This window comes from Pan troglodytes, chromosome 1, assembly GCF_028858775.2.
Source record: "Pan troglodytes isolate AG18354 chromosome 1, NHGRI_mPanTro3-v2.0_pri, whole genome shotgun sequence".
Lineage (NCBI taxonomy): Eukaryota > Metazoa > Chordata > Mammalia > Primates > Hominidae > Pan > Pan troglodytes.
In genome coordinates this window covers 1,007,822-1,034,546 of record NC_072398.2, presented here as the reverse complement: position 1 = coordinate 1,034,546, position 26,725 = coordinate 1,007,822, and the positions used below count along the sequence as shown (strand labels likewise).

The window sequence follows — 26,725 nt, the reverse complement described above, 5'->3', positions numbered from 1 at the left end:
CTATTTTGCCCATTCAATATGATATTGGCTGTGGGTTTGTCATAAATTGCTCTTATTATTTTGAGATACGTCCCATCAATACCTAGTTTATTGAGAGTGTTTAGCATGAAGCAGTGTTGAATTTTGTCAAAGGCCTTTTCTGCATCTATTGAGGTAATCATGTGGTTTTTGTCATTGGTTCTGTTCATGTGATAAATTACATTTATTGATTTGTGTATATTGAACCAGCCTTGCATCCCAGGGATGAAGCCAACTTGATTGTGGTGGATAAGCTTTTTGATGTGCTGCTGCATTCGGTTTGCCAGTATTTTACTGAGGATTTTCGTATTGATGTTCATCAGGGATATTGGTCTAAAATTCTCTTTTTTTGTTGTGTCTCTGCCAGGCTTTGGTATCAGGATGATGTTGGCCTCATAAAATGAGTTAGGGAGGATTCCCTCTTTTTCTATTGATTGGAATAGTTTCAGAAGGAATGGCACCAGCTCCTCTTTGTACCTCTGGTAGAATTCGGCTGTGAATCTGTCTGGTCCTGGACTTTTTTTGGTGTAGGCTATTAATTATTGCCTCAATTTCAGAGCCTGTTATTTGTCTATTCAGAAATTCACCTTCTTTTCTGGTTTAGTCTTGGTAGAGTCTATGTATCTGGGAATTTATCCATTTGACATAGAAGAAAATGTTTATGACTTGGGGTTAGGGAAATAATTCTTGGGCATGACAGCAAAGACATGATCCATTAAGAAAAACTGTCTAAGTAGGACTTCAGGAAATTAAAAACTTCTGTTAAAGGGAGATTAGAAGAAAATATTTGCAAATCACAGCTCTGTCAAAAGACTTGTGTAGAGAATATGCAGGTAACTATATATTTATCAGTACATAAAAACTAAATCCAATCAGACTATGAACAAAAGAGTTAAACAGACAACTCACGAATGAAATATATGTATGTCAGTATATGAAAATCACAAATGTGACAAAGGCCTATTCTCTAGAATGTGTAAAAAAACACAAAAAGTGAACAGTGAAAATAAATGATAAAAGACATTAAGAGGCATCTTATCAAATAGGATAAACACCTAAATAAGCAAAACAAACAAAAACACTAAAATGATTTCCAATATATTTTTATAATGAAAATTAAATCTGTGATAAAATAAACTACATACTTATCAGAATAAAATTATTGGTAATGCCAAGTGCTAAATAAGATGCAATGCAACTGGGTATTTCAAAAATTGCTAGTAGGAATAAAAAATGGTACAGCTGGCTGGGCGCGGTGCCTCACGCCTGTAATCCCAGCATTTTGGGAGGCTGAGGCGGGTGGATCACGAGGTCAGGAGATCGAAATCATCCTCGGCAATATGATGAAACCCCGTGTCTACCAAAAATACAAAAATTAGCTGGGCGTGGTGACGTAGTCCCAGCTACTCGGGAGGCTGAGGCAGGAGAATCACTCGAAACCAGGAGGCGGAAGTTGCAGTGAACTGAGATCGCGCCATTGTATTCCAGCCTGGCAACAGAGCAAGACTCCATCACACACACACACATACACACACACACACAAACTAAGTACAACTGTTTTGGAAAAAAAAGGGGCAGTATTTTATGCAGTTAAATATATATTTGTTATACCACACCAGGATGGCAGTGATTCGTTTTACAACCAAATGTTCCTGGATCGTTATCCTAGAGAAATAAAAACTTACAGTCATTCAAAAACCTGTACATGAAGGTCCATAGCTATGGACCTTCACTTGTAATAGCAAAATCTGTAAACAACACAAATGTTCTTCAATACAAATGTATAAACAAACTTTGGTACAATTAGACACTAGAATGCTATTCAGAAAATAAAAAGAACAAATTATTGACACATATGATAACTTGGATAGAGCTCAAGGGCATTGTACTTTGTAAAAAAAAGAAAAGTTAATCTCTAAAGTTTACATAATGTATGTTTTATATCTATATCTGTATCTATGCAATGAAATTATAGTGATGTAGAACAGATCATTGGTCTCCAGACGTTAGGAGGTTTGGGGATAAGATGTGACTGACTATTGAGGAATAACAAGAGGAAGTTTCTCTGTGGTAATAAAACAGTTCTGTATCCTGATTGGGGCGAAGGTTACATAAATCTACACATGTGATAAAAATTTCATAGAATTTTACAAACACACACACACACAATACATATAACAACTGGTGAAATTTGAATGAGTTAATAGTATTCTACCAAAATGAATTTCCTGGATTTGATAATGTACTATGGTTATATAACATAGTAACATTGGGACAAGCTGGGTGAAGGGTATACAGAAATTTTCTGTACTTTTTTTAATGTCCTAAAACTCAACACACAAATAACGGCAACAAAAATTCAATGCAAAAATTGTAATAATAAAGCAAAAAAGTTATCTTTAAGTTATGATTTTTCCCTAAATTGAGGTAAATACTTACTGCAATCTGAATTTAAAAATTTCAGCATTTTTTGTGTGTGAAAATGAAAGCAGAGTCTAAAATTTCTACAGGAACGAAAAGAATCAAAAACAGGAAAACTTGAAAACAAAAAGAAAGAAAAAGAACAAGATAGGATGATTATTCTACCTAATATGAAAATGTTTTATAAGGCTACAGAAATTAATATAATGTGATATCTGTTCAGTAATAGAAATATAGACAAAGGGTAAAAAATAGCCAGTCTATTAATTGCCCCACATAGATACATAATTAATAACAATACCTAATCTGTCACTGAGGCCTTTTCAATAAATGATGCTGGGTCAGTTTGTAATGATCCTACAACATATATGCAAAAACTAATTGGAAAAGAATTACAATGTTAGCATAGTAGACTATCTTTATGACTTGGATTAGGCCAAGATTTCTTAAAGAAGACCAAAAGAAAAACCACAAAATAAAAGATTGATGAATTTATCTTCATGCAACTAAAACTTTATGCTCATGAAACAGCTCCATTATGAATAAAGATGCAAGCCACACATTGGAAGATATTGCACAAAATATTGATATCCAACATGCACAAGGAATTCTTAACAAATCAGCAAGAAGAGTCAGCTCTCCCTCCCCACCAATATGTTAGAATAATGATTTCCTTTGTGAAGGTATCGACTTGGAAGAGACAAAAGGAAGACATAAAGGGAACTAGATGATCTTTGTCGTAGTTACACAGATACATTTTTTTTTACATCTGTAAAAAAAATTATCAAGCTGTACAATTAAGATTTGCATTAACTGTATTAAATAAGTCTGTATTAATGTAAATAAATTGCACTTTGAAGATGAATGAATTCTTTTTTTCATTGCATTAGGTATTTATTTTAATTTATTAGAATTATACTTTAAGTTCTGGGGTACATGAGCAGAACGTGCGGGTTTGTTGCATAGGAATACACATGACATGGTGGTTTGCTGCACCCATCAACTCATCATCTACATTAGGTATTTCTCCTAATGCTATCCCTCCCCTAAACCTCCACCTCAAAGCGGCCCCGGTGTGTGATGTTCCCCTCCCTGTGTCCATGTGTTCTCATTCTTCAACTTCCACTTTTGAATGAGAACATGCAGTGTTTGGTTTTCTGTTCCTGTGTTAGTTTCCTGAGAATGATGGTTTCCAGCTTCATCCATGTCCCTGCAAAGGACGGAAACTCATCCTTTCTAATGGCTATATAGTATTTGTGGTGTATATGGGGCACATTTTCTTGAGCCAGTCTATCACTGATGGGCATTTGTGTTGGATTCAAGTCTTTGCTATTGGGAATAGCTGCAATAAACATACGTGTGCATATGTCTTTATAGTAGAATGGTTTCTAATCCTTTGTGTATATACCCAGGAATGGGATTGCTGGGTCAAATAGTATTTCTGGTCCTAGATCCTTGAGGAATCACCACACTGTCTTCACACTGGTTGAACTACTTTACACTCCCAACAACAGTGTTTGTTTCTGGGTGCTAGAGCTTCGTATATTCAAAGTAACTCCTCATTCGAAATTTTGTTTCTACCATTCATGGGCTTGTATAATCTGTCTCTATCAGGTACTCCTTCTTTAACTTAGAGATTCATGAGAACCATATCAGCTCATTTTTAAACACACAATGGGAAATCACTAAAAGCTTCCAGGGACAATGTATCTTCAATATAAGTGTCTGAAAGCTAACCCACCATTTTGAAGATTTTGAAGATTTTCTATGCAAACCTTTATTAAGAAATTCAGAGTAGAAACATCTGCAAATTGAAAATGCAATAAGAAATGAACATATTTCTAAAATTATTTAAAACTTTTATTTTATATTTAATTTCATTGTGGTCAGATAACAAGTCTGAAATACCACTTCTTTGAAACATATTTCTATTTTTATAGGTATTTTGTGCATTTTTATTAATGTCTTACATTTGCTTGGAGATAAAGTTCATTCCGTTTTTGTTGTTGTCGTCGTTGCTGTTGCTTTCGCCTGTATATTAGGCTTAATTTTCTGGTTAGAATTTTTTATTCTTCCAAATTTTTATAGGCCTCATTTACCATTTTTCGGCTCAATATGTTTTAAAATAATTTCTCTGATGGTGAATGAACCTGGTATGAGTAATGAAATTTCCGCGACGACATGTACTTGTGTAATTTTCATTCATTCTAAGAGAAGATTGTTTAGATGGTATAAATGACAGAATTTATGCAGTTCTGTTCCTTTCTCACCCTAACACTGGGTAAGGAGATAATTAAAAAGAGTAGCAAACTTTTAGTCTTAAACAAATGATGCTCTCTCCTGTCATCCTCAACTCTTCCAAGGAGACAAGTGTTTACTGAATAACCTTCTCTTGAGACATGGGCTCAGGATTTACATGCACTGGTTAAGGTACTATCTTAAATATATTACTGCTTTGGAAACTGAAGCTCTATATGAAGCAGGAAACTCCTCTCATTTGTTCTAAAACAAGCCCCTTTTGAAATTCAGGATGGTCTGAAATGGCGGGTTAACTTTCAGACACTTATATTGAAGATACATTGTCCCTGGAAGCTTTTAGTTATTTCCCATTGTGTGTTTAAAACTTATATTATTTCTTAAGTGTGTTTTACCTACAGGAAATATAGGCTTTATCATAAAACTCTCTAAGACAATGTGATAGCCTGTCTCTGATTGCAATTTGGCTTTGATAACCACAGCTTTCTGCCATCATTATCTAGCTTGTGTCTTCATAAATAAAATAGTCTTCTTTTTTTGTTTTGCAAACCCCAAACCTTTAGAAGGTGTCCCAAATTTTTCATTAGAAATATCTCTACTCACCTATGCCTTCGCAGAAGTAAGGTGACTCAATTATGTATAAGGTTGTTGAGTGTTACTCAGCTTTGATAACTCATTGTTAGTAACTGTTAACATTCAGCATGATTATGCAATTAAGAGTTCATATCCATGGATCTATGTCCATAAGTCAAGGTAACCTTAAAACATGTGTAGAAAAAAGAACTTAGTTGTAGTTTAAAGCAATTTTCCAATGCAATTACAGTGAGACTCTGGGAAAAGATAAATATTGCTTAAATGAAAAATTACATAAATTTTAAAAGGTTTGCCTTTAAACACCAAATAAAAACAGACTGTGGAATAAATACAAAAGAAATGTGACAATATAGCAGTTACATTTGAGTTGTGTACCTCCCCTTTTCATGCAACTATATTTTAAAATATAATTTTAAAATAATGTGATTTGTCTTTGGTGGAATCCTCATATTTAGTTTTTAATCATAGAGCATACACATAGGAAATAACACTCAAAATACGTTATTGAACAGAAATAAACTTTTCCAGGTTATGGTACAAGCTCTGGAGTCACTTTTTAATATTTCCGCGCTATGTGAAATTGGGAACAATATTTAACTTTCCATTGTTAATTTCTTTTTTTAGAAAGTGGGATATATTGTCAACAGTACTTATATTATGGGGTTGTTTTAGGATACAAAGTAATATATAGATTTTACTTCACTTGAAGAAAAGTACATAAATGCTCAAAAATGAAATCTCTCAATACAATTAGCTCACTTCATTCTTAAAAATATCTTATTATATCAATGCACAAACTTAATTTTCTGTTCATGAACTACTAAAGGGAGAGAATTACAATGTGTTAAAATGTTAATAAATTCAGGAACTTAGAGTCATTTGACACTAGATCATCTTGACCTGTGGGCCTCATTTTGCTGGTGTTTCAGGTTTACACATGTCCCCAGCCACCGTTTCAGGGCTTCCTTGACCTCACTGTTCCTCACACTGTAGATGAGGGGGTTTAGTAAAGGGGTGAACATACTATAGAAGGTTGACACAACCTTGTCGTGGTTAGTGGACCTATGGGATTTGGGTCTCATATAGGTAAAAATGCCAGCTCCATAAAAGAGTCCCACCACAGCCAAATGTGAAGAGCAGGTGGCAAAGGCCTTCTTGCGGGCTTCTGTAGAGCGCATGTGCAGAACAGCAGCGAGGATGAGACCATAGGAGGACAGGATGAGGGAAAAGGGGACCAGGAGCATTAACACACAGCAGATGTACATGGCGTTTTCGAAGACTGAAGTGTCAGCACAAGCCAAACGCACCAGCACGGGGGCCTCACAGAAGAAGTGATCGATCTCATGTGCACCGCAATATGGGAAGCTCAGGGTAGCAACAGCCTGCAGGAGCCCGTCAGCTGCACCCAGGAGCCAACACGACATGGTCATCCTCAGGCACAGCTGCCAGCTCATGAGAGTGGGATATCGGAGTGGGTGGCAGACAGCCGCATAGCGGTCATAGGCCATGGCTGCTAAGAGGAAGCACTCTCCACCACCCAGTGTGGGGAGGAAGAAGATCTGCACACCACAGCCAGCGCGGGAGATGGCCTTATTTCCGGTCAAGTAGTCAGCCGCCATTTTGGGCACAGTGGTGGAAACCAGCATCACGTCCATGAGGGAGAGTTGGCTCAGGAGGAAGTACATGGGCGTGTGGAGCCGGCGGTCCCGGTGAATCAGGAGAATCATGAGGGCATTGCTAAACAGGGAGGTCAAAACGGTGGCCAGAAGCATCATGAAGAGGACTTGGTGGGCTCTGGTGTGGTTAAAGAGTCCTAGGAGAATAAAGTCTGGGGTAGTATTTCTCATCTCCATAATTTCCCCTGGTGTGATGGTGCAAATGGAAAAATAGAGAAGGAAGAGGCTTTTATCATCTGAATAACGAGCTAATTTCCCTCTTTTTTTCGTAGAAAATTCACAAATGTCATGGTTTGAATTTTTTTTTATCATACTTTAAGTTTTAGGGTACATGTGCACATTGTGCAGGTTAGTTACATACGTATACATGTGCCATGCTGGTGTGCTGCACCCACATGGTTTGAATATTTTAGACTTCATCTCAGACACAGATGGTCTCATTCAGGGACCTCCAGAAAGGCAGTGCCAAGGACTCATTAAATTACTACATCCAGCATGTGAGCATTCAGATGTGAGCAGCCACAAACACACAGTAACACTAGCATCTTTGAGATGATACCTTGTCTGTGACTAATAACAACACTTCATTTTTAAGTTGTTTCCTGTCCTATACTTACTCCAAGTACTACTTACTCATTATAGTTACTGCTATTCTCTTCCAGCATTTACCAACATCAAAGATTCTCTCATGCCATCAGGGAAATAAACAGAGATTATAGGACAATAAAACAGGCAAAATAGGCAAGGATTCTACCTAATCAAGCCTGTGCCAAGCCTTGTCGGTTGCATTACTGTCTTCCCATATAGTGTATGCACTCCCCTTATTTTACATACTATTTAAAGTATCTTTCTCATGTGATTGCCACAGCCCACTGACTCCTTGACTGCAGACCTGCACTGCTTCCATTATAACTTTAAACCACCCTCAAACTCATTTTATTAATGCAGAACTCATGGATAAAAAAGCAGTGGACATGGCATTAAAAAGTCCATGTCAAAAAATCACTACTGTCCAAACCACCATCGCCCTGGTATACTTATGTAACAAACCTGCACGTTTGGCACATGTATCCCAGGACTCAAATAAAATAATAAAATAAAATAAAATAAAATAATAAAATAAAATAAAAAAATGTGTGCAGAGAAGCACCAAAAAAAAAAAAAAATCACTACTGTCTAGTTATCTTTTTTCCAGATTACAGTAGGTGTACCACTGCTAGTATGTGTCATGATTTTAGGAAGTATGTGAAATAACATATTCTACCTGGAAAGTTACATAACTTGTATTTGTGCTAAGAAAAAAAGTAAACATGAAAGCATGGGAAAAAAAGAATCATTTCTGTCATTTTACATTATAAGGAGAAAGTTATATAACATTTCTGTTTTGTTTTATTTACTTAAATGTTTTAAACCAGTGGTCCCCAAACTTTTCTACCAATGGGGGTTGTGGGAGAGGGGATGCTTTCGGGATGATACTGTTTCACCTTGGATCATCAGGCATTAGATTCTCATAAGGAGCATGTGATCTAGATCCCTCACACATGCAGTTCACAATAGGGTTCACACTCCTATGAGAACCTAATGCTGCTGCTGATCTGACAGAGGCAGAACTCAATGGGTAATGCTTGTTCACCTGCTGCTTACCTCCTGTGCAGGCCAGGTCCTAACAGGCCACAGTCTAGCACTGAACTTTCTAAAAAGATTACTAAAAAAAAATTACATGAGTTTTGCATATCGGAGTTTGAAAATAGTTTTTTAAGCCATAGTGCATATTGAAACAAAATTTTTATTTTTAATTTAATTTTTTAGTTTAGATCATTTTATGTTGCCATTTTTCATATATTCGGAAGCTTAAAAATCACAGCATAAAATATTAATTAGATTAGTGAGCTGAATACTATATTGACATGATGGTGAAAGTCTAAGATTTGAAAATTCTTAGACTTTCTAAATGGTTATACTTTTTCAGAATTGAATTCTCTTCTCTACAGGTGGAGGCAAAGAGTAAATATCGCTTTAATTTGGAACCATTGCTCTTTTCTTTAACATTAAAATGTAACAAAAATAAATAAACCTGTATTATCCTAAGCTGTGAAAAATTATGATGTATAATATTGTTATAGATTAGACTTTTCAGCACATTGTATCGGTCAGATAATTTAATAGAAAAGTTATTTAACTTTATTAATTCTTCTTTCAGGTATACGGAGGTATTGCATCTTGATTGTTTTTACTAATTACCATTTTTGAATAAAGGATTTTTTGGCGTTTTAAATATACAGCTATATTTATTTGTCAAGTGGAATATTTATCTCTCATTTAAAGGCTGTATTAACTCAGCAAATTATAAGAATGTGAACAAATGCTGATAAATATTTCTTCTTTAAGTCAATTTGTGGGCTGATATTAATTCTAAGCTATTAAATAGGATACCTGGATTTAAATAAAACATTTTAATACTTTTGTATTTTTATGTATAAAATATATATATATTTATATATTTTTCCACATACACTTATATATACATTTCTATTATATATATTTATATTTATTTCTATTTGTCTTTCTTAGCTCTTCTAGGCACTTTATTTAGAAATAGCTGAGGAATGTTGTGTCTATTAATGTCAAAACCATGCCCTTTCTGAAGCTGGTAGGTAAACCGATTATCGTCCCCTTCCCCACCTTCATGCTTACTTGAAAACACACACAGATCACTGTTCGGGAACATTAGAGTTCCACTCAACAATCTCCTTCTCTCTTCTTTCTGGCATCCTACCCTCCACAAAGGCAGTGTCTCTATGTCCACAAGCTGTTGATATAACATGGAGAAATTATTGAAACAGCCATACTCTTCAGTAAAAAAAAAAATCTTCTAATACAAATTCAATCATTTGACCTAATTAACTGCTTTATTCAAGAATTTTTGAATTGGTGTTCTGGGTAGACACAGACTGCGTCTTACATTTTCAAAACACCCTGTGGATGACAGGACAACTTTTAATTTGTGTGATTTGTGCCTGCAACTTTACAAAGGTTACTTTGCAATTCAAAATTCATATATAAAATGCTGAATACATAATAAATACAAGTAATTTGAAATTACTACCTAAAATTAAAGAAAAATAATTATCAAACAAATTGACTCACCTTTGCAGTAGAGAATCACAGCCATTGTGACATATATATGGGACTGAATCTTTCTGATGGGTTGAGTACAAATGTTTGCTTAACCTCAGTATTGTGGCTACTGCTTTGTGCTTTTTGCTCTATTTAGTTAAAAATCCTCTGTGGTCACTGAAAGTTTCTAACAACCAAATATCTTCCCTGGAGCTATGCCACTTGGAAAGGTATATCATCTTTGGCAAGGGAATACAGATTGAAGTATTTCCTAAGGGTAAATGAATGTAATGAACAAATTATCACCCAAGTTTTGCTAAAAGCAAAAACACTCTGAATGGGAATGTGAACAGATATGTCCCTTGTAAGGATAGCAAGCACAATGAATTAGTGAAGTGAAAGCCTAGAATTCTGATCATTGATAATCCTTGAATATATGTGACTTAATTACCTGAAATAAATTTTTAAATTTTCTGAAATTGTATCATGAAAATAATAATAGATTTTATTTATTGAACATTTCTACATGCTAGTGAATATGCTCGGCATTTTACATGCATTTACATGCGTGCTATTTAATCTTTTAATTAACTGTTTGTTCTATGAATTTTTACATTAATATAGCAATGTAAACAATGTTAATGGTTTTAAATACCATACCTATATTTAACTATCACGAGGTAGCAGAGCGGAAGAACTTTAATGTTCAAATCATAGATTTGTGGTTCTTAAAGGTTGAGGAACATCTGAATCACTCAGAATACTTAGGAATTACACTTTGAGAAATACTGCCTTTTATAAAAAAAAAAAAATCTGAAGGTGAATTTCGACTATTTTGAACTGGGCCCCAATGCTTGGATAGCCTATAAACTAATCGATTCCCAACTTTACATGTTTAAATGTTTTTGTGTTTTGTTTTTAATCTCACTTCTATTTCTTACGCATTTCATGATTTTGGATAAAATGATCTTCATGTTCCTTTCCTATAAAAGATGCATAATAAAATTGCTTACTTTGTAGCATTATAGGAAGGAATAAATAAAATATTGGTAAACGTTCTGGGAGAGTATCTGGCCCATAGTATATTCTCCATCCATGTTCATTGATATCATTATTGTAATTGTTCTGAAATAAAAAACAATCCCTGCAAGGCAGAGTAATGTTGATTCTGGCCTACATATTATAAAAAGTTATCTAAAACAAGATAAGGGCAGGGTAGCCTGTTCTTTCGGTGTTTAATAGTCCTGCTCAAAGACTATTTAGTGCTCTGGGTGAATGCTTCTGTGTTTGGTTTGCCATTTACCATAAATTACGGCCCAGAATCTGTGAAGTTGTTTTGTCAAGTAGACATGTAAAGAACTTCTGTCCATGCCATATTAGATATCAACCAGTTTTATACTAATGGAAAACAAAACAAAAATAATGAATTTTTTTTGAAATCAAATTCGCAGTGTCTTTTCCAATACCGCTTCTCCAACTCTCACACCAGCTAGGTGTCTTACTATTCAATTTAATCCTGACACTGACCGGAGTCTGGAGCATCAGACTCCAGATGCTGATGGAGTCAATCCCACAAGACTGCCTTCTCTTCAGATGCCAGTCTCAAGTAGGGGATAGCCAGGTTACCTCTACCTGATTTGGATACAAACTTGGAGGATCTCACAACCACTCTGCTTCAGGTTATATAACTGGCTGGAATGAAGCATGGAAATGAGGAAAATGCTACCCTTGCTATTATAGTTTATTATAAAGGATGCAAATGAAGAATCAAATGAAGAGGTACATCTGGGAAGCTCTGGAAGGGTCCCAAGCACAGGAGCTCCTGTGCCACCCTCTGGGCAAGTAAATGTGTTTGCTAACTCAGAAGCTCCCTGAACCCTGTCATTATGGGTTTTATGGTGGCTTCATTATATAGGCATTAATGTGGCTGTTGGTAATTAACTCAATCTCCAGCCCCCACCTCCCCAGAAGTTGAGTCATGGGGCTTGAGATGGAGCAGGGAGCCCTCTTAGTGACCTGTAAGTTCCTCCAAGTGCAGAGATAAAGGAAAAGCTTAAGTTCCTTCAGGGAAATTCCAGGCACCTAGCTAGTCCTGAGAAATAAATGAGCAACTTGCTAAGTAAGAAGATAATAGCCTAGTATAATTGCCAAGGAAGTTAAAATCACAGGATACTTAGTTCCTTTATAAAAACTAGAGATAACAGCTTAACATTTGTCCCTGAGTTGTTTTTCAGAAACTTGGAATCCCACTAAATAGCTCTACTGGCACATAGACCTCAGATAAAGAGGAACTGAGGACAGAACTTGGACAACCATGTTTTCTTCTGAATTTCTTCCTGAAGGTCCTGGAGGAAGTCACACCCATGGATGAGAGTTAACATTGTTTTCTGCTGACTCTAATTGTTTAGACAAAGCTTTACTTCCTTAACCAATCACAAATCAGAAATTTTTTGAATCTCCCTATGATGTGTGGGCCCCCCACTTTGAGATGTCCCATTTTTTCAGGTTAAACCCATGTATAACCTCCATATATTGATTTATGACTTTTCCTGTAACCTCTTCCTCCTTCCCTTTAAAAACTTACCTGTAGCCATCCATCAGAGAGTTCAGGTCTTAAGCATTAGCTGCTCACTTCTCCTTGCTTGCCCCCCTGTAATAAATTCCTCCCTTTCTCTTGCTGCAATCCCCATGTCAGCATTTGACTTTGCTCTATCAGGCAGGCTGACTTGAGTTTCGTTTGGTAACATCTCTGTAGACTTGGGGTGTGCCACTCTCAGGGTATGTAAATGTGTTTGCTAACACAGAAGCTCCCTGAACCCTTTCGTTTAGTACGTTTTTTAATTTCTAGTTTTTGGGGTATATGTGCAAATTTGTCATACAGGTAAATTGTAGGTCACAGAGGTTTCATGTACAGATTATTTTGTCATGCAGGTAATAAGCATAGTACCCAATAGGTGGTTTCTCATTGTCTCTCACCTTCCACCCTCAAGTAGGCCCTGGTGTCTGTTGTTTCCTTCTTTGTGTCCATGTGTACTTAATGTTTAGCTACCACTTATAATGAAAACATGCAGTTTTTGGCTTGTAGTTCCTTGGTTGCTTTGCTTAGGCTAATGGCCTCCACTTCATCCATGTTGCTGCAAAGGACATTATCTCAGTCTTTTTGTGGCTGCATAGTATTTCATGGTGTATATGTACTACATTTTCTTTATCCAATCTACTATTGATGGGCATGTAGGTTGATTCCATGTCTTCGCTATTGTGAATAGTGCTGTGATGAACATACATGTGCAGGTTACTTTGTTGTAGAACAATGTATACTCCTTTGGGTATGCAAGTAATATTGAGATGGGTGGCTTGAATGGTAGTTCAGTTTTAAGTTCTTTGAGAAATCACAAAGCTGCTTTCCACAATAGTTGAACTAATTTACATTTGCACCAGTAGTGTATAAGCATTCCCTTTTCTCTGCATCCTCACCATGTGTTAATTTTAGATTTTTTTAGTAAAACCCATTCTGACTGGTTATGAGATGGTATCTCATTGTGGTTTTGATATGCATTTCTCTAATGATTAGTAATGTTGAGTACTTTTTCATATGCTTATTGGCAACATGGATGTCATCTTTTGAAAAGAGTCTACTAATATTCTTTGCCCACTTTTTAATGGAGCTGTTTGATTTCTGCTTGATTTGTTTAAATTTCTTTATAGATTTTGGATAGTAAACTTTTGTTGCATGTATATTTGCAAATATTTTATCCCATTCTGTAGTTTGTCTGTTTATTCTTTTGATAGTTTATTTTGCTATGCAAGAGCTCTTTAATTTAATTAGTTTCCACTTGTTAATTTATGTTTTTGTTACAATCAATTTTAGTATCTTCATTGTAAAATCTTTGCCAGGTCCTATGTCCAGAATGACATTTCCTAAGTTATTTTTCAGAGTACTTAGAGTTTTAGGTTTTATGTTGAAGTCTTTAATCCATCTGAAGTTGATTTGTGTATGTGATATAAAAAGGGTTCCAGTTACAATCTTCTGCATTTGACTAACTAGTTATCCCAGCACCATTTATTGAACAGGAAGTCATTTCCCCATTGATTATTTTTGTTGGCTTCGTCGAAAATCAGATGGCTCTAGGTGTATGGCATTATTTCTGGGCTCTCCATTCTGTTCCATTGGTCTGTGCATCTGTCATTGTACCATTAACATGCTGTTTTGATTATTGTAGCCTTGTAGTATAGTTTGAAGTCAGGTAATGCGATGTCTCCAGCTTTGTTCTTTTGGCTTAGGATTGCCTTGGCTATTTGGGTTTTATTTATTTATTTTTATTCCATATGAATTTTAAAATTGTTTTCTCTAATCCTGTGAGGAATGTCATTGATAGTTTGACCTAGGAATAGCATTGAATCTGTAAATTGCTTTGGGCAGTATGGCCATTTTAAGAATATTGATTCTTCCTATCCATGAACATGGAAAGTTTTTCTATTTGTTGGTGTCTCTCCAATTTCTTTGATCAGCATTTTATATTTCTCATTGTAGAGATCTTTCACCACCGTCGTTAGCTGTATTCTTTTCATGGCCATAGTGAATAGGATTGAGTTCCTGATTTGGCTCTTACCTTGGCTGCTATTGGTGCATAGAAATGACACTGACTTTTGTACATTGATTTTGTATGCTGAAACTTTGCTGAAGTTGTTTATCAAATCAGGGAGCTTTTGGACAGAGACTATGGGGTTTTCCAGATATAGAATGGTATCATCTATGAAGAGAGATATGTTGACTTCCTTCCGTCCTGTTTAAATGCTTTTCATTTTTCACTCTTGCCTAATTGCTCTGGCTAAGACTTCCTACATAATACATATTAATACTTAATGTGTATGCACCTAACAACATAATGTCAAAATAGATGAGGCAAAAACATATAGGACAACAAAAGAGAAATAATAAATCTGCAATTAAAGTTGGATATTCAGCACCCCTCTGTTAGTAATTGATAGATCCAGAGGCAGGAAAACAGTAAGAATATAACTGAACAGCACCATCAACCAACTTGATCTATTTCACATCTGTGGACTACTCCATTCAACAACATTAGAATACACATTTATCAAAGTACACCACATTCTGGTCTATAAAACAGACTTTCACAAATTATACCTGCCTCACAGTCTTCTTAGAAGGGTTACACTGGTTAAACCAAAACTTTATTGTCACTAAGAAATTGTAAAGAATCTCTCAACTCATTATAAGCTCCCAGGCTTCATGGAGACACCATCACAGAGTAATTCATTACATCCTGGATTTTTTTTAATTGATCGCACCTACTGAAACCCCTTGTCTATAATATCCATCACCGCTCCGACTTGATAATGAGTAACTTCCATCTCTGCAGAAAGAAAAAGATGCTCAATCTTTGGTCAAAGCCTCCAAGGAGTATGATTGAATCTTTGACAGCCATATTTTCCTCTAAAGAATTTATGTTTCTGTGCAGATGAAGATGGAAATGGAAATGTAAAGAGGAGATGCTGAGAGTGGCTGAGCCTTGTGCAAAAGTAGAGAGTGGGTTTAGGCAGGAGCACGGTCACTTCATACACTGTCACAGCAAACAAGGCTGAGTATATGGTACAGAATGAGGGAGGCTGATACAGTTCATGGAAGAAAAGTTTGAAATCTGATTGTTTTATTAACAGGTTTGTTTATTTTTCCCAGAGGAGTCTAAGAGCTGTGGAAGTGGGGTAAGGTTTGGGGAAAGCAGGAGGAGGCATGGATCACTACTTTTTAGAGAAAGTCTGCAGAGAACAAGAACATACTGTGACGTGGCAAAAGGGCCATGAGATTTGTATTCATAAATCTGAGATGTATTGTCATAAATTTGAGGTGAGATGCATCCTCATATATTGGACTTTCCTCAAGTCACGTTTCATTGCTGTGTATGGATCTCACAGGGAGGGTAACAGGCTGAGAATGAGTTTTACCTGGGTTTGAGTTTTGCATTGAGTTAAATGCAAGCAGCACCACATTGCATCAGGGAAAAACATAGAAGTTACCAAAGACTAACAAGAGCAATAAAAAAATCTGTATGTGATCATAACTGGTCCACTCTTCTTATTTAAAGCACTAGAATAGCTTTGTCCAGTCTCGTACTTCATCGTATTTGCATCCAGTATTTATTGAGTCTCATCTCATCATCTCCTAGGACAAAGGGTGCCAAGATAATTCAAGAATCCAGCATTACTTTAGTTCCAGTTCCATCCATGTTGTTGCAAATGAAAGGACTTCACTCTTATTTTTTTTTATGGTTGAATAGTGTTCTATGTATCTAGTAAATTTTCATTATCCATTATATTACATGAAATAAGCCAGGCACAGAAAGACAAACTTTGAGCATTCTTGCTCATATGTGGAAGCTAAAATTAAAAATTAAAAAATAATAAATATAGTAGAATGACTGTTACCAGAGGCTCGGCAGAGTAGAGTACAGTGGGGAATAAACTGGAGATGATTAATGGGCTCAAAAATACAGTTAGGATGAATAAGACTTAGAATGTAGTAGCACGACAGGATGACTATAGTTAACAATAATTTATTGTATATTTCAAAATAACTAAAAGTGGAATTGGAACGTTTCTAACAGAAAAAAGTAATAAATGCTTGAGGTAATAGATACCCCAAATACCCTTATTTGCTCATTACACATTGATTGCCTGTATTGAAACATCACATGTACCTCATGAATATATGCAACCATTAGATAATCATAATAATTCTAAAAAATTAAAGGAAAAAAACAAAGAACATGGATATTAATTTTATAGCATTATTTCTAATTTCTGACATAAAATATAGCAGTTAGTGTCTTCAAAGATAAAAAAAGAACAATATAACCCCCAAAAAAGTGTTCTTTTCTAGTTAACCAATGTATGGATTAAAGAGGTTAAGAGATGCTACAGTTGATTGAGCCCTTCCTCTGCAACAGACACTATGTAAACATTTGGCATACATCATTCTATTTAATTATTAGAATGTCCCTCAAATTAGTCCAGTTGTAAAGATTAGTAACAGGCTGAAATCTTAAGTAATTTTCCCAACTCAGCTTCCTAATTAGTGGCATAGCTGTCAGACTAGAGTATTCTCTCCGACTCTAAATGCTCATTTTATCACATTCTCTTTAAGAGTCAACTTTCACTTTAGTAGAATAGCTAAATGGATAAATATTTTCATGTATCAATTATCTACCCCCACCTAACAAGTAGAAGGAAGTGTTTTATCCTAGTATAATTTAATTTAGTCACAATCATCAATCATTCCCCCTGGAAACTCACTAGAGAGCGGACAGGAAACTATCCTTGGGACTAGTTCTGCTATTACTGAGTCGAGTACTTGTAAGTGGTTCCTGCACTTTTTAAATCCTGAATTCTCTAACTTACATGATGAGAGAATTTCCGTAAACATAATTTAACATCTTCTATAGCTCTGAAATCATGTACTGGAATATTAAATACACCCCTCTTTAGTCTGATTCTGGGTAGCAGCTGAATGCCGCAAAGTTGATTGGGTTGGTTGATTTGCTTTAAGTTCAGAATTTGAGTTCATCCCCAAATCAGCAAAGTCAAGTGAAGTGACCAAGGTTTTGGCCCCCGTGGACTTGGACACTGGAGATCAATTAGAGGAGAAAGAGGAATATCTAAGGGTTGGTGACTTAAGGTTCTGTGTGTAAAATATAGCCATTCATCCTTCTGTCTTCCAATGGTAGAACCTGAGGGACTTCAGTGTAAAATGCCTTATTCCGTTCTCACTGAAACAAGGTAAGAGGAAAGGAAGAGACTTTATCTAAACACTGCATATGCAAAAAGGATAATATTTCACAAGAGCTGGTGAAGTTGTTTTCTGATTTCACCATAAAGACAATGACTAGCTGTGGGAGCTGTAAGGAATGAATATTATAAAGTGTTACCTGGTGTTTCTTCCTCATGAATTTTGGCAGATAAAGAAGAGATTCTCACTTCAGAAAGAGTTTTGGTTTAATGCAGGGCCTATTGATCAGTGATATAATGTTATTGATAGCCTGATATACTATCAGAACATAGCTTGATGCTTACATGTTTTAAATAATTATATGGAATGTTTGCAGATTATGATGTCACTGTAAAACTGCTGCTTTTTTTTTTTTTTTTTTTTGAGATGGAGTCTCACTATGTCACCCAGGCTGGAATGCAGGGTCACGATCTCAGCTCACTGCAACTTCTGCCTCCCAGGTTCAAGTGATTCTTCTGCCTCAGCCTCCCGAGTGGATGGGATCACAGGCGCATGCCACCATGCCTGGCTAATTTTTGTGTTTTTAGTAGAGATGGGGTGTCACCATATTGGTCAGGCTGGTCCCGAACTCCTGACCTCGTGATCCGCCCACCTTGGCCACCCAAAGTGCTGGGCTTACAGACCTGAGCCACTGTGCCTGGCCATAAAACTGCTTTTTCTACCACTATATAAACTGAAGAACTTCGGGCAAAGTGAGTCATAGTAATATAACTGAATTGAGTTGATTTGGGTTGGCTTTATCCTAGAAAGCTTTTTTGGAAATGTTTTCCTATCATCAGGAAACTCTCTGCTGCACAGGGAATAGACAGTTCCATATCAAATTGAAAAAGAAGGCCGGGCACGGTGGCTCATGCCTGTAATCCCAGCACTTTGGGAGGCCGAGGTGGGCAGATCACGAGGTCAAGAGATCGAGACCATCCTGGCTAACACAGTGAAACCCAGTCTCTACTGAAAATACAAAAAAAAAAAAAAAAAAAAAATTAGCCGGGCGTGGTGGCGGGCGCCTGTAGTCCCAGCTACTCTGGAGGCTGAGGCAGGAGAACGGCATGAACCCGGGAGGCGGAGCTTGCAGTGAGCCAAGATCAGGCCACTGCACTCCAGCCTGGGCGACACAGTGAGACTCTGTCTCAAAAAAAAAAAAAAAAAATGAAAAAGAAGAGTGAACTAAAAATGTAAAAGAAGGTAACATGAACTTGTTAGAGTTGCACTATATGCAGCTCTCAAACAATGTGACATTAATAAAAACATTTTCTCAGGGCGTGAGGGCTCTCCATGGTTAACACAGGGAATGGGCAAAGGACAGTGACAATTACTAAGGAACTACTATGTGCTGAACACACAGAACTGTGAATTCTCTTTATAGTTGTCCTATATGTTGTTGAGATTGAGGTAGCTGAGTCTATGACTATTTGCTATTGGTCTCCTGCTGATTGTCTAAAAGAGTTTTAAGAAGCATTCACTAATTGTAATTTTGCAAAATAAATTCAGGACCCTACACTTGCTACACTTACATTGTTAGTTTCTGTGAAATGAGGTGTTTTTTAACTCTATAAATTTCAGCAATGCATCTTTTAGAATGAGAAAGAAAATCAACTTTTTATCTGAGGAATAAGTAGCCCCCTTTAAATTATCAGGCCCAGCAAGATTGAAATGTGGCCGCAGTCACATCTCACTCTTTCTTGAGCTAGGTAATCATCTCCTGAATCTACGTGCTATGGGGGCTCTGGACTGACTTGTGGCAACTAACCATGAATTAACCTATCCATCCCCTAAACCACATATCCTATAGTTAAATAATGCATAACCAATCACTGATCAATGTTGTTGCTGAAACCAGTGAGACTTGCTGATAAATAACTTTAGAATTTGTCCCCTCCCCTGATTCCTCCCTTTCTTTACCTTAAAAACTTGGGTCTCTTCTTGTTCTCCAGGTTACTTGCCACAGAAGTGTTTCTGGGCTGCAGCCCTCAACCTTGGCCCAAATAAACTTTCTGTATTAATTTTGCCTTAGTGTCATTCTTTAAGTCAACAAGGACGGCCAAGGCAGTCACTAATCTTACACTCACCTGATAGCCACAGGAACAACATTTTCCCAGCTATAAGGTAACCGACAGAATGATGCTTCATGTAATTCTGGTGCATGAAATAAGGTCCCATGTCTAACAAGGAAAGCTGCTGGACATCAATGGAAATAGATCCTAAACTCAAACTCCAATATCCCATGACCTAAAATCTCCAAGTCCCAGATTCACAGGATCCTAAAAGTAACTATTCTCTTCCATTGCCTAACAACATGCCACTTTTCCATTTTTGGAAACAAAATCGTTATTGTAGTAACTGCCATAAAACAATCTTTATAATACTCTGAGCTATAGTCTATGCAACAAAGAATCAAAATGTCTCTCTTCAAAACAACTCCAGGATGGAACACATAAACCTAGACCCAAGTCAGCTTGTTCAGGGCTCGGTATTGGATACACCTCATGGGATCATGCTGGCAGCTTTCTTCCCCTGGATTTAAACCTGGATTAAACAAAGGAATTCAGAAAGCACTACAAAAGGCTTTTCCAATTTCCAGGACATGTTGGGCATCCCCTAAGGCCTGGGCACATCAGGACAGTTGGTCGCCCACTTGGGGATGGGACAGCACCTGATGAATCATTCTATCCCTACTGCCTCACTCAGTGACTACTGCATCAAAGGCTGTCAACGTGTTAATCTGATAAAATTAATCAAATATCTGCTTGGAACTAAATTACTAGGATAGTTCTTACTGACAGAATGAAGGCACATGAGTTACAAAATCAATCTTTATCATACATACCCTGGAAATTAGAAAAGTCGTTTGGAGTACTTTTTGAATTCCTTTGTTTAATCCAATGATCTCTCTGCTTTTTTATTTTTCTATAGAATCGTAATCACTACATAACATCACACTGTATGTTTGAGTTTGTTGGTCTATTGTTTGTATAATTAACTCAATTTTAATTACATATTCTAAAATCCTTTGTGTTTCATCACCAAAGCACATCAGTAGCTAGCAGCACTGTCATAAAACATAAATTCAGTGAACACTATTTGAGGAAATGAATGTATCATAATGATGGTTTTCATGTTTTTTTCTGATCAGCTTTTATTTCTAAAGCACTATAAGAAGCAGAGAGTGCCTGTGATCCCATTTGGCATCCAAGTCCAATGCTACTGTGCACCTGTCATGTTCCCAACTTTTCATTGTTAGTGTTTATTCCTTAGACAGCTATAGAAATGAATTTCCATTTTTTTTCTGTGGCAGGCTCTCTTTCACAATTGTATTCATGCTACCCAAGGTTATATGAACTAACAGTTGAGTTTAAGTTCCTAAATGTGAATAATTGCAACAAACTATGATTTGCTTTTGAACAGCAAAAGTTGAAAAATCAGTAACCCAAGATGACTAACCAAATCAATATGCTGGGCAGGATAAGACATCAGTGTCTGCCTCAGACAGAAGAGCACACACAAAACATGACCTCTCACTCCAAGCCCAGGTAAAGGAAGAAGTCACACAGATGTTAGAAATATAGTTTACGAATACCTGGGAAACTGCATGAATTAAAAAACAAACTGCCAGATTTGGGGTGGTGTAAAGAGAAAAAGAGAGATTCTAAAAGTCATAAATAAAAATTCCCAAGGAAAAGCCTAGGCATAAAAAGCTAGACAAACTTTCCAGGGAGGGAAAATTATTTATTTTTGTTTGCTTGATTTCTTTATTCTCAATTATTAACATTTAATTGTGTTGTTCTATCTAATTAAATTGGAAGACATGCTTAAGCCATAAATTACAATTGTTCTACTGCTCACACTGGCTTTTCCAGTTGAATAGATTTGTAGCTGCTTGACTCTGCTGTCATCTACAGTAATGAAAATCAAGCTATAAGAACAGAAAGTGAATATCCTCTCTAATCTCCATATGCTTCAGATATAGAAATTGATTAAAAAAAACCTGCAGTGTTAGTGGAGAAACAACTCATTCTAAACAAACATTGATAAAGTCAGTTCCTTTTTGTTTTTCTATTGTGTTTTATTTCATGTTTTGTGCTTTGCTTTTGTTTCTATTTCTCTTTCAACAGTTACAGCAGAAAGTTTTCATGGAGAAATGGAATCACACTTCAAATGATTTCATTTTGTTGGGTCTGCTTCCCCCAAATCAAACTGGAATATTTCTCTTGTGCCTTATCATCCTCATATTCTTTCTGGCCTCGGTGGGTAACTCGGCCATGATTCACCTCATCCACGTGGATCCTCGTCTCCACACACCGATGTACTTTCTTCTCAGCCAGCTCTCCCTCATGGACCTGATGTACATCTCCACCACCGTCCCCAAGATGGCGTACAACTTCCTGTCCGGCCAGAAAGGCATCTCCTTCCTGGGATGTGGTGTGCAAAGCTTCTTCTTCCTGACCATGGCGTGTTCTGAAGGCTTACTCCTGACCTCCATGGCCTACGACCGTTATTTGGCCATCTGCCACTCTCTCTATTATCCTATCCGCATGAGTAAAATGATGTGTGTGAAGATGATTGGAGGCTCTTGGACACTGGGGTCCATCAACTCCTTGGCACACACAGTCTTTGCCCTTCATATTCCCTACTGCAGGTCTAGGGCTATTGACCATTTCTTCTGCGATGTCCCAGCCATGTTGCTTCTTGCCTGTACAGATACTTGGGTCTATGAATATATGGTTTTTGTAAGTACAAGCCTCTTTCTTCTTTTCCCTTTCATTGGCATCACTTCTTCCTATGGCCGAGTCCTATTTGCTGTCTATCATATGCACTCAAAGGAGGGGAGAAAAAAGGCCTTCACCACCATTTCAACACATTTAACTGTAGTGATCTTTTACTATGCACCTTTTGTCTACACCTATCTTCGGCCCAGGGATCTCCGCTCACCAGCTGAAGACAAGATCCTGGCAGTCTTCTACACCATCCTTACCCCCATGCTCAATCCCATTATCTACAGCCTGAGGAATAAGGAAGTCCTGGGGGCCATGAGGAGAGTGTTTGGGATATTCTCTTTCCTGAAAGAATAATCATGGCCATCCCCACTCCCTTTGTATTTCCTCTTTCCAAGTTGATTCCAACACCCTAGAGCAGGGTTGACCAATAGTAATACAACATAATTTAAAATTTTCTAATAGGTACATTTAAGCAGTCAAATAAATTTAAATAATATATTTAATTCAAAACAATGTTATAATTAATATTAATATTAACAATATTGATGTTAATTACATAGCATACTATTTCAATAAATTATATGCAATATATTATAGTACATGTTTGTACATATATTACTATTAACGTGATAATGTTTATTCTTGTATATTGACATAGAATTTCTTCATGTAATAACACAAATTTGTTAATGTTGCCTTTTACTCTGTTTGCATTCTAAGTCTTCAAAGTCTTGTGTTTGTTTTATAGAGTGCAGCGCAGCTTGGACAAAACACATTTCAAGTGCCCAGTAGTCAGTGTCTATAGTGTTGGACAGCACAGCCTTAGAGCATCCCCAATCAATAGTTTCAGAAGTTATATATGCGTGTGTATGTGCATGTATGGTGTATACAAACATATTTTTGTTATATACAATATTGCTGATGAACTGAAAATTAACAAGTAAAATGCACATGCTAAGGTAGTGTTTATGTGTTTATCTGTTGGCTCATTTTTAGCATATGCATATTTATTGTAATTAACATTTGAAGTCCAGTTTATCCTAACTCCTTTAATAAAACTATTCAGGGAGAGCTTATCTGACTTATGATTTTGCTGATTTCATAAAGATACTGAGATTAAATAACTTGAATATGAATATAAAAAAACCCACATTTATGTATACATACAAATTAATAAAATCTTTATATAAATAACTTTATCAAAGTTGTACTTAAAGAAATTATTTATATAAAGGCACAGAGACAGTGACAGTGTAGAGACAACATGCAAAATATAAAACGGAAACTGGGACCTCAGGCTTCAGCTTTGATGTGTAAAATATATATATGACTTTGCACAGGATGAAATCCTATGTTGCTATATGGAAAGTTGTGTTTAACAAAAGTTTTACTATGGTTGTTTTACTAATTCACTTAAGTGACTTCAAGTCTATCAATAGTTGGAGTTATAGAGGGGTTCTGATTTTTGTGGAAAAAAAATTGAGACTTGTATTAATATATCCCTTTTATTTACTGCCCAAATTCAAGCTCCCAATATCTTTTTCTAGTTTCTTACTGCCTTAAGTGTTTTCATCTCTTGAGTCCAGTTCTTACTGAGAATATAGTGTACTCATTGCCATTTGAGTTATTTCCCTAAACATACATTTGATCTTCTCATTCTATAATCTATGATTCTTGTTGGATTATCTAAATTTTGGAACATGAAACTTATATCCCCGTGCTTTTAAAGCATGCATTATGTCTCCCTTTACCTGTTTCTATCACTTACACTCAGTACCACAGTCACTCTAGACCTCCTGCCTTTCTCCATAGCTCTCTATTTCCTTGCCCATCTGAACCTTATCACAGACCATGTCTCACTTCTGGAAAGTTCTGATTTACATAGCTTATGACTATCAATCTGAATCCCACATAATCAGTAAACATAACTCAAAATTGACATCCCATCTCTTCTTATGCACAACTGATATCTCTTTCCCCCACACTTCTACTCCTGCTTATGATCACATTTTATTAACACTTATTCACATCTATGTCTGTCTTATTTTAAATTGAAGCTCATAGAATATTTTAAAAATTATAATAATTAGGATTATAAGGCTAACAAATATTTACTAATTGTAAATGCTTTTCCCACATACATAACTTAACCTGCACTACAAAACTATGATTCTGATATTTATTCCATGTTGAGTGAGCACTTTGAGGCTTGGTGAGGCAAAACAAACAAACACGAAAAATGTCATAGGTCAGAGAGCTGGGAAGGGAAGAACACAGCTTAGAAGCCAGTTTTCTTTGAATCAGGCTTTGATTCATGTCACCCAGTCTCTGAACAAGACCCTCATCATTTTGGCCTGGAGGTCCCCACAGAATGGAGTGCTATGGCATGCAATGATGGGGACATTTTTTTGTGGTAATTTATTTATGTTTATTGGTATGCAGTGCAAGTTTAAGGAACTAGTGTTCATGCCACATTACAGATCCAGGGGGAAATATAAGCAGATAGTAGTTAACAGATCATTACTTAGAATTTCCTTTTACTTCTTCAAATGGGTTGTCGCTCATTCCGGGAGGCAGATTCCTCAGTCTGCGATGTATCTCACTCATTTTTTCCACTAGTATCAGGTTTTCCTCCTTGAATTAAAAAAAAGTATAATTTTTTCTGCTCTGAATATGACCACTAAAATTAATTTTTGTGGTTTGGTTTAGATTTTTTTTGGAGATTCTGCCGTTACTTTGATGTTAAACAATCACCAATGCAGTAAATCCTTATTTAGTATAAAGTATAATATGTCCTAGTATATTCTGCAGAAATTAAACACATTGATCAATCTTTGTACAAAAACAACAAACCACAGTTGTGAAAGGAAAACAGCAAGCTAAAAAAAATAGCCTCCAGATTTTCTGCAAGACAAGGCATTTGGAAAAATTTCCCCAAGCAAAAGTAATTGGAAGGCTGCTGAAGTTCATTCACCTTAATTAACAAGAACCATATCATATAGGAAGGGTTCAATGCATACCTTATTAATTAATTTAAGGTATGTATTAATTAAAACCAATTTAATTTTAATTAATTTAAATTTAATTAAATAATAAATAATTAAATTAATTATTAATTTAATTAAATAATAAATAATTAAATTAATTATTAATTTAATTAAATAATAAATAATTAAATTAATTATTAATTTAATTAAAGGGATGTATCAAACCCTTCCTATGTGATATGGTTCTTGTTACATCAGGTAAAATGATGGACAAGCAGGTATAGTCTTTTACCCTGTGGAGCCCACATGCTGGTGTGAGCCATAAAAACATTAGTACACACTATCTGGTCAGGCTGGGCAGTGATGAATTCAGGCAGAAAAGTAGCAAATGATTTATCACATGGAGTCATCAGGCCCCTCTGACATGATGAAGGGGCTGGCCATGTAAACCTGAAGGATAAAACCCACAAAGCCCTCCAATGACTGAGACAGGAGCACAGCAGAAGGCAGTGAGCAGAGAGGAGTAGGAGAATAAATCAGAGCCTTCTCAGGGCCAGGTGAAGGCAAATAATCTGGACTTTATTCTAAATGTAGCAGAAGCCTTGCAGGGAAATATTTTCTCAAATACTAACATCCAGAGCTGCTTGGCGAGTCGGTTGGTGTGAACTCTGGGAAAATATCTGAACACGTGGCAAAATGGGCCATATAACAGCCAATACTTCCAAAGAGAAACTCTGAGCTTTTAAAGGAGTCATTTGTTTTATTTCAAGGTTTAGTTTGATTCTTGGAGAGATATTAAACCTTAGGTGGCTCTAAAGACCCATTATTATTTACATCTCTCATTGTTCTCTTGGCATATTTTTCTATGGCATAGGAGGATAACTAGAGTTAATGTATTGCATATTTCAAAATAGCTAGAAGAGAGGTTTTTGAATGTTATCATCACAAAGAAATGATGAATGTTTAAGGTGATGAATATGCTAATCATCCTGGTTTGAGCATTACATAGTGTATACGAGCATCAAAACACCACATTGTACTCCACAAATATGTACGAATAACATTTTAAAGTGAATAAATAAAATAAGCTGTTCCTGTCATGAGGCCAAATACTACACTTTTATGTTATTGTTCTTT

The 26,725-nt window shown here is 36.2% G+C and overlaps 2 protein-coding genes and 1 long non-coding RNA gene across 7 annotated transcripts in view; 1 reads left to right on the top strand and 2 right to left on the bottom strand.

Annotated features, from left to right (window-relative positions):
- Positions 1–26,725, top strand: part of OR2L13 (olfactory receptor family 2 subfamily L member 13) — a 202,084-nt gene that overhangs the window by 139,354 nt on the left and 36,005 nt on the right. For 2 of the 5 annotated variants that reach the window (XM_016942407.4, XM_063809053.1), the window contains exon 3: positions 21,999–22,613. In XM_016942407.4, coding sequence (XP_016797896.3) covers positions 22,017–22,613 — 597 coding nt within the window. In that variant the 5' untranslated portion in view covers positions 21,999–22,016. Of the gene's footprint in view, positions 1–21,291; positions 21,417–21,998; positions 23,801–26,725 lie in introns of those variants that run through there. The other 3 variants (XM_009441852.5, XM_063809052.1, XM_063809051.1) reach the window with 2 other exon arrangements.
- Positions 6,123–7,190, bottom strand: LOC469761 (olfactory receptor 2T12). Its single transcript, XM_001143155.5, has one exon. It carries the CDS (start codon positions 7,140–7,142, stop codon positions 6,180–6,182), a length of 963 nt encoding a protein of 320 aa, XP_001143155.4. The 5' UTR covers positions 7,143–7,190; the 3' UTR covers positions 6,123–6,179.
- Positions 9,660–18,152, bottom strand: LOC134809814 (uncharacterized). The gene is made up of 3 exons (XR_010156354.1): positions 18,029–18,152; positions 10,113–10,353; positions 9,660–9,774 (listed from the first exon to the last, which is right to left on the bottom strand). It is a non-coding gene; the product is annotated as an uncharacterized LOC134809814 (long non-coding RNA).

Excerpts from the sequence above, each read along its gene's own strand:
- LOC469761 (XM_001143155.5), bottom strand. The coding sequence starts at position 7,142 with ATGGAGATGAGAAATACTACCCCAGACTTTATTCTCCTAGGACTCTTT.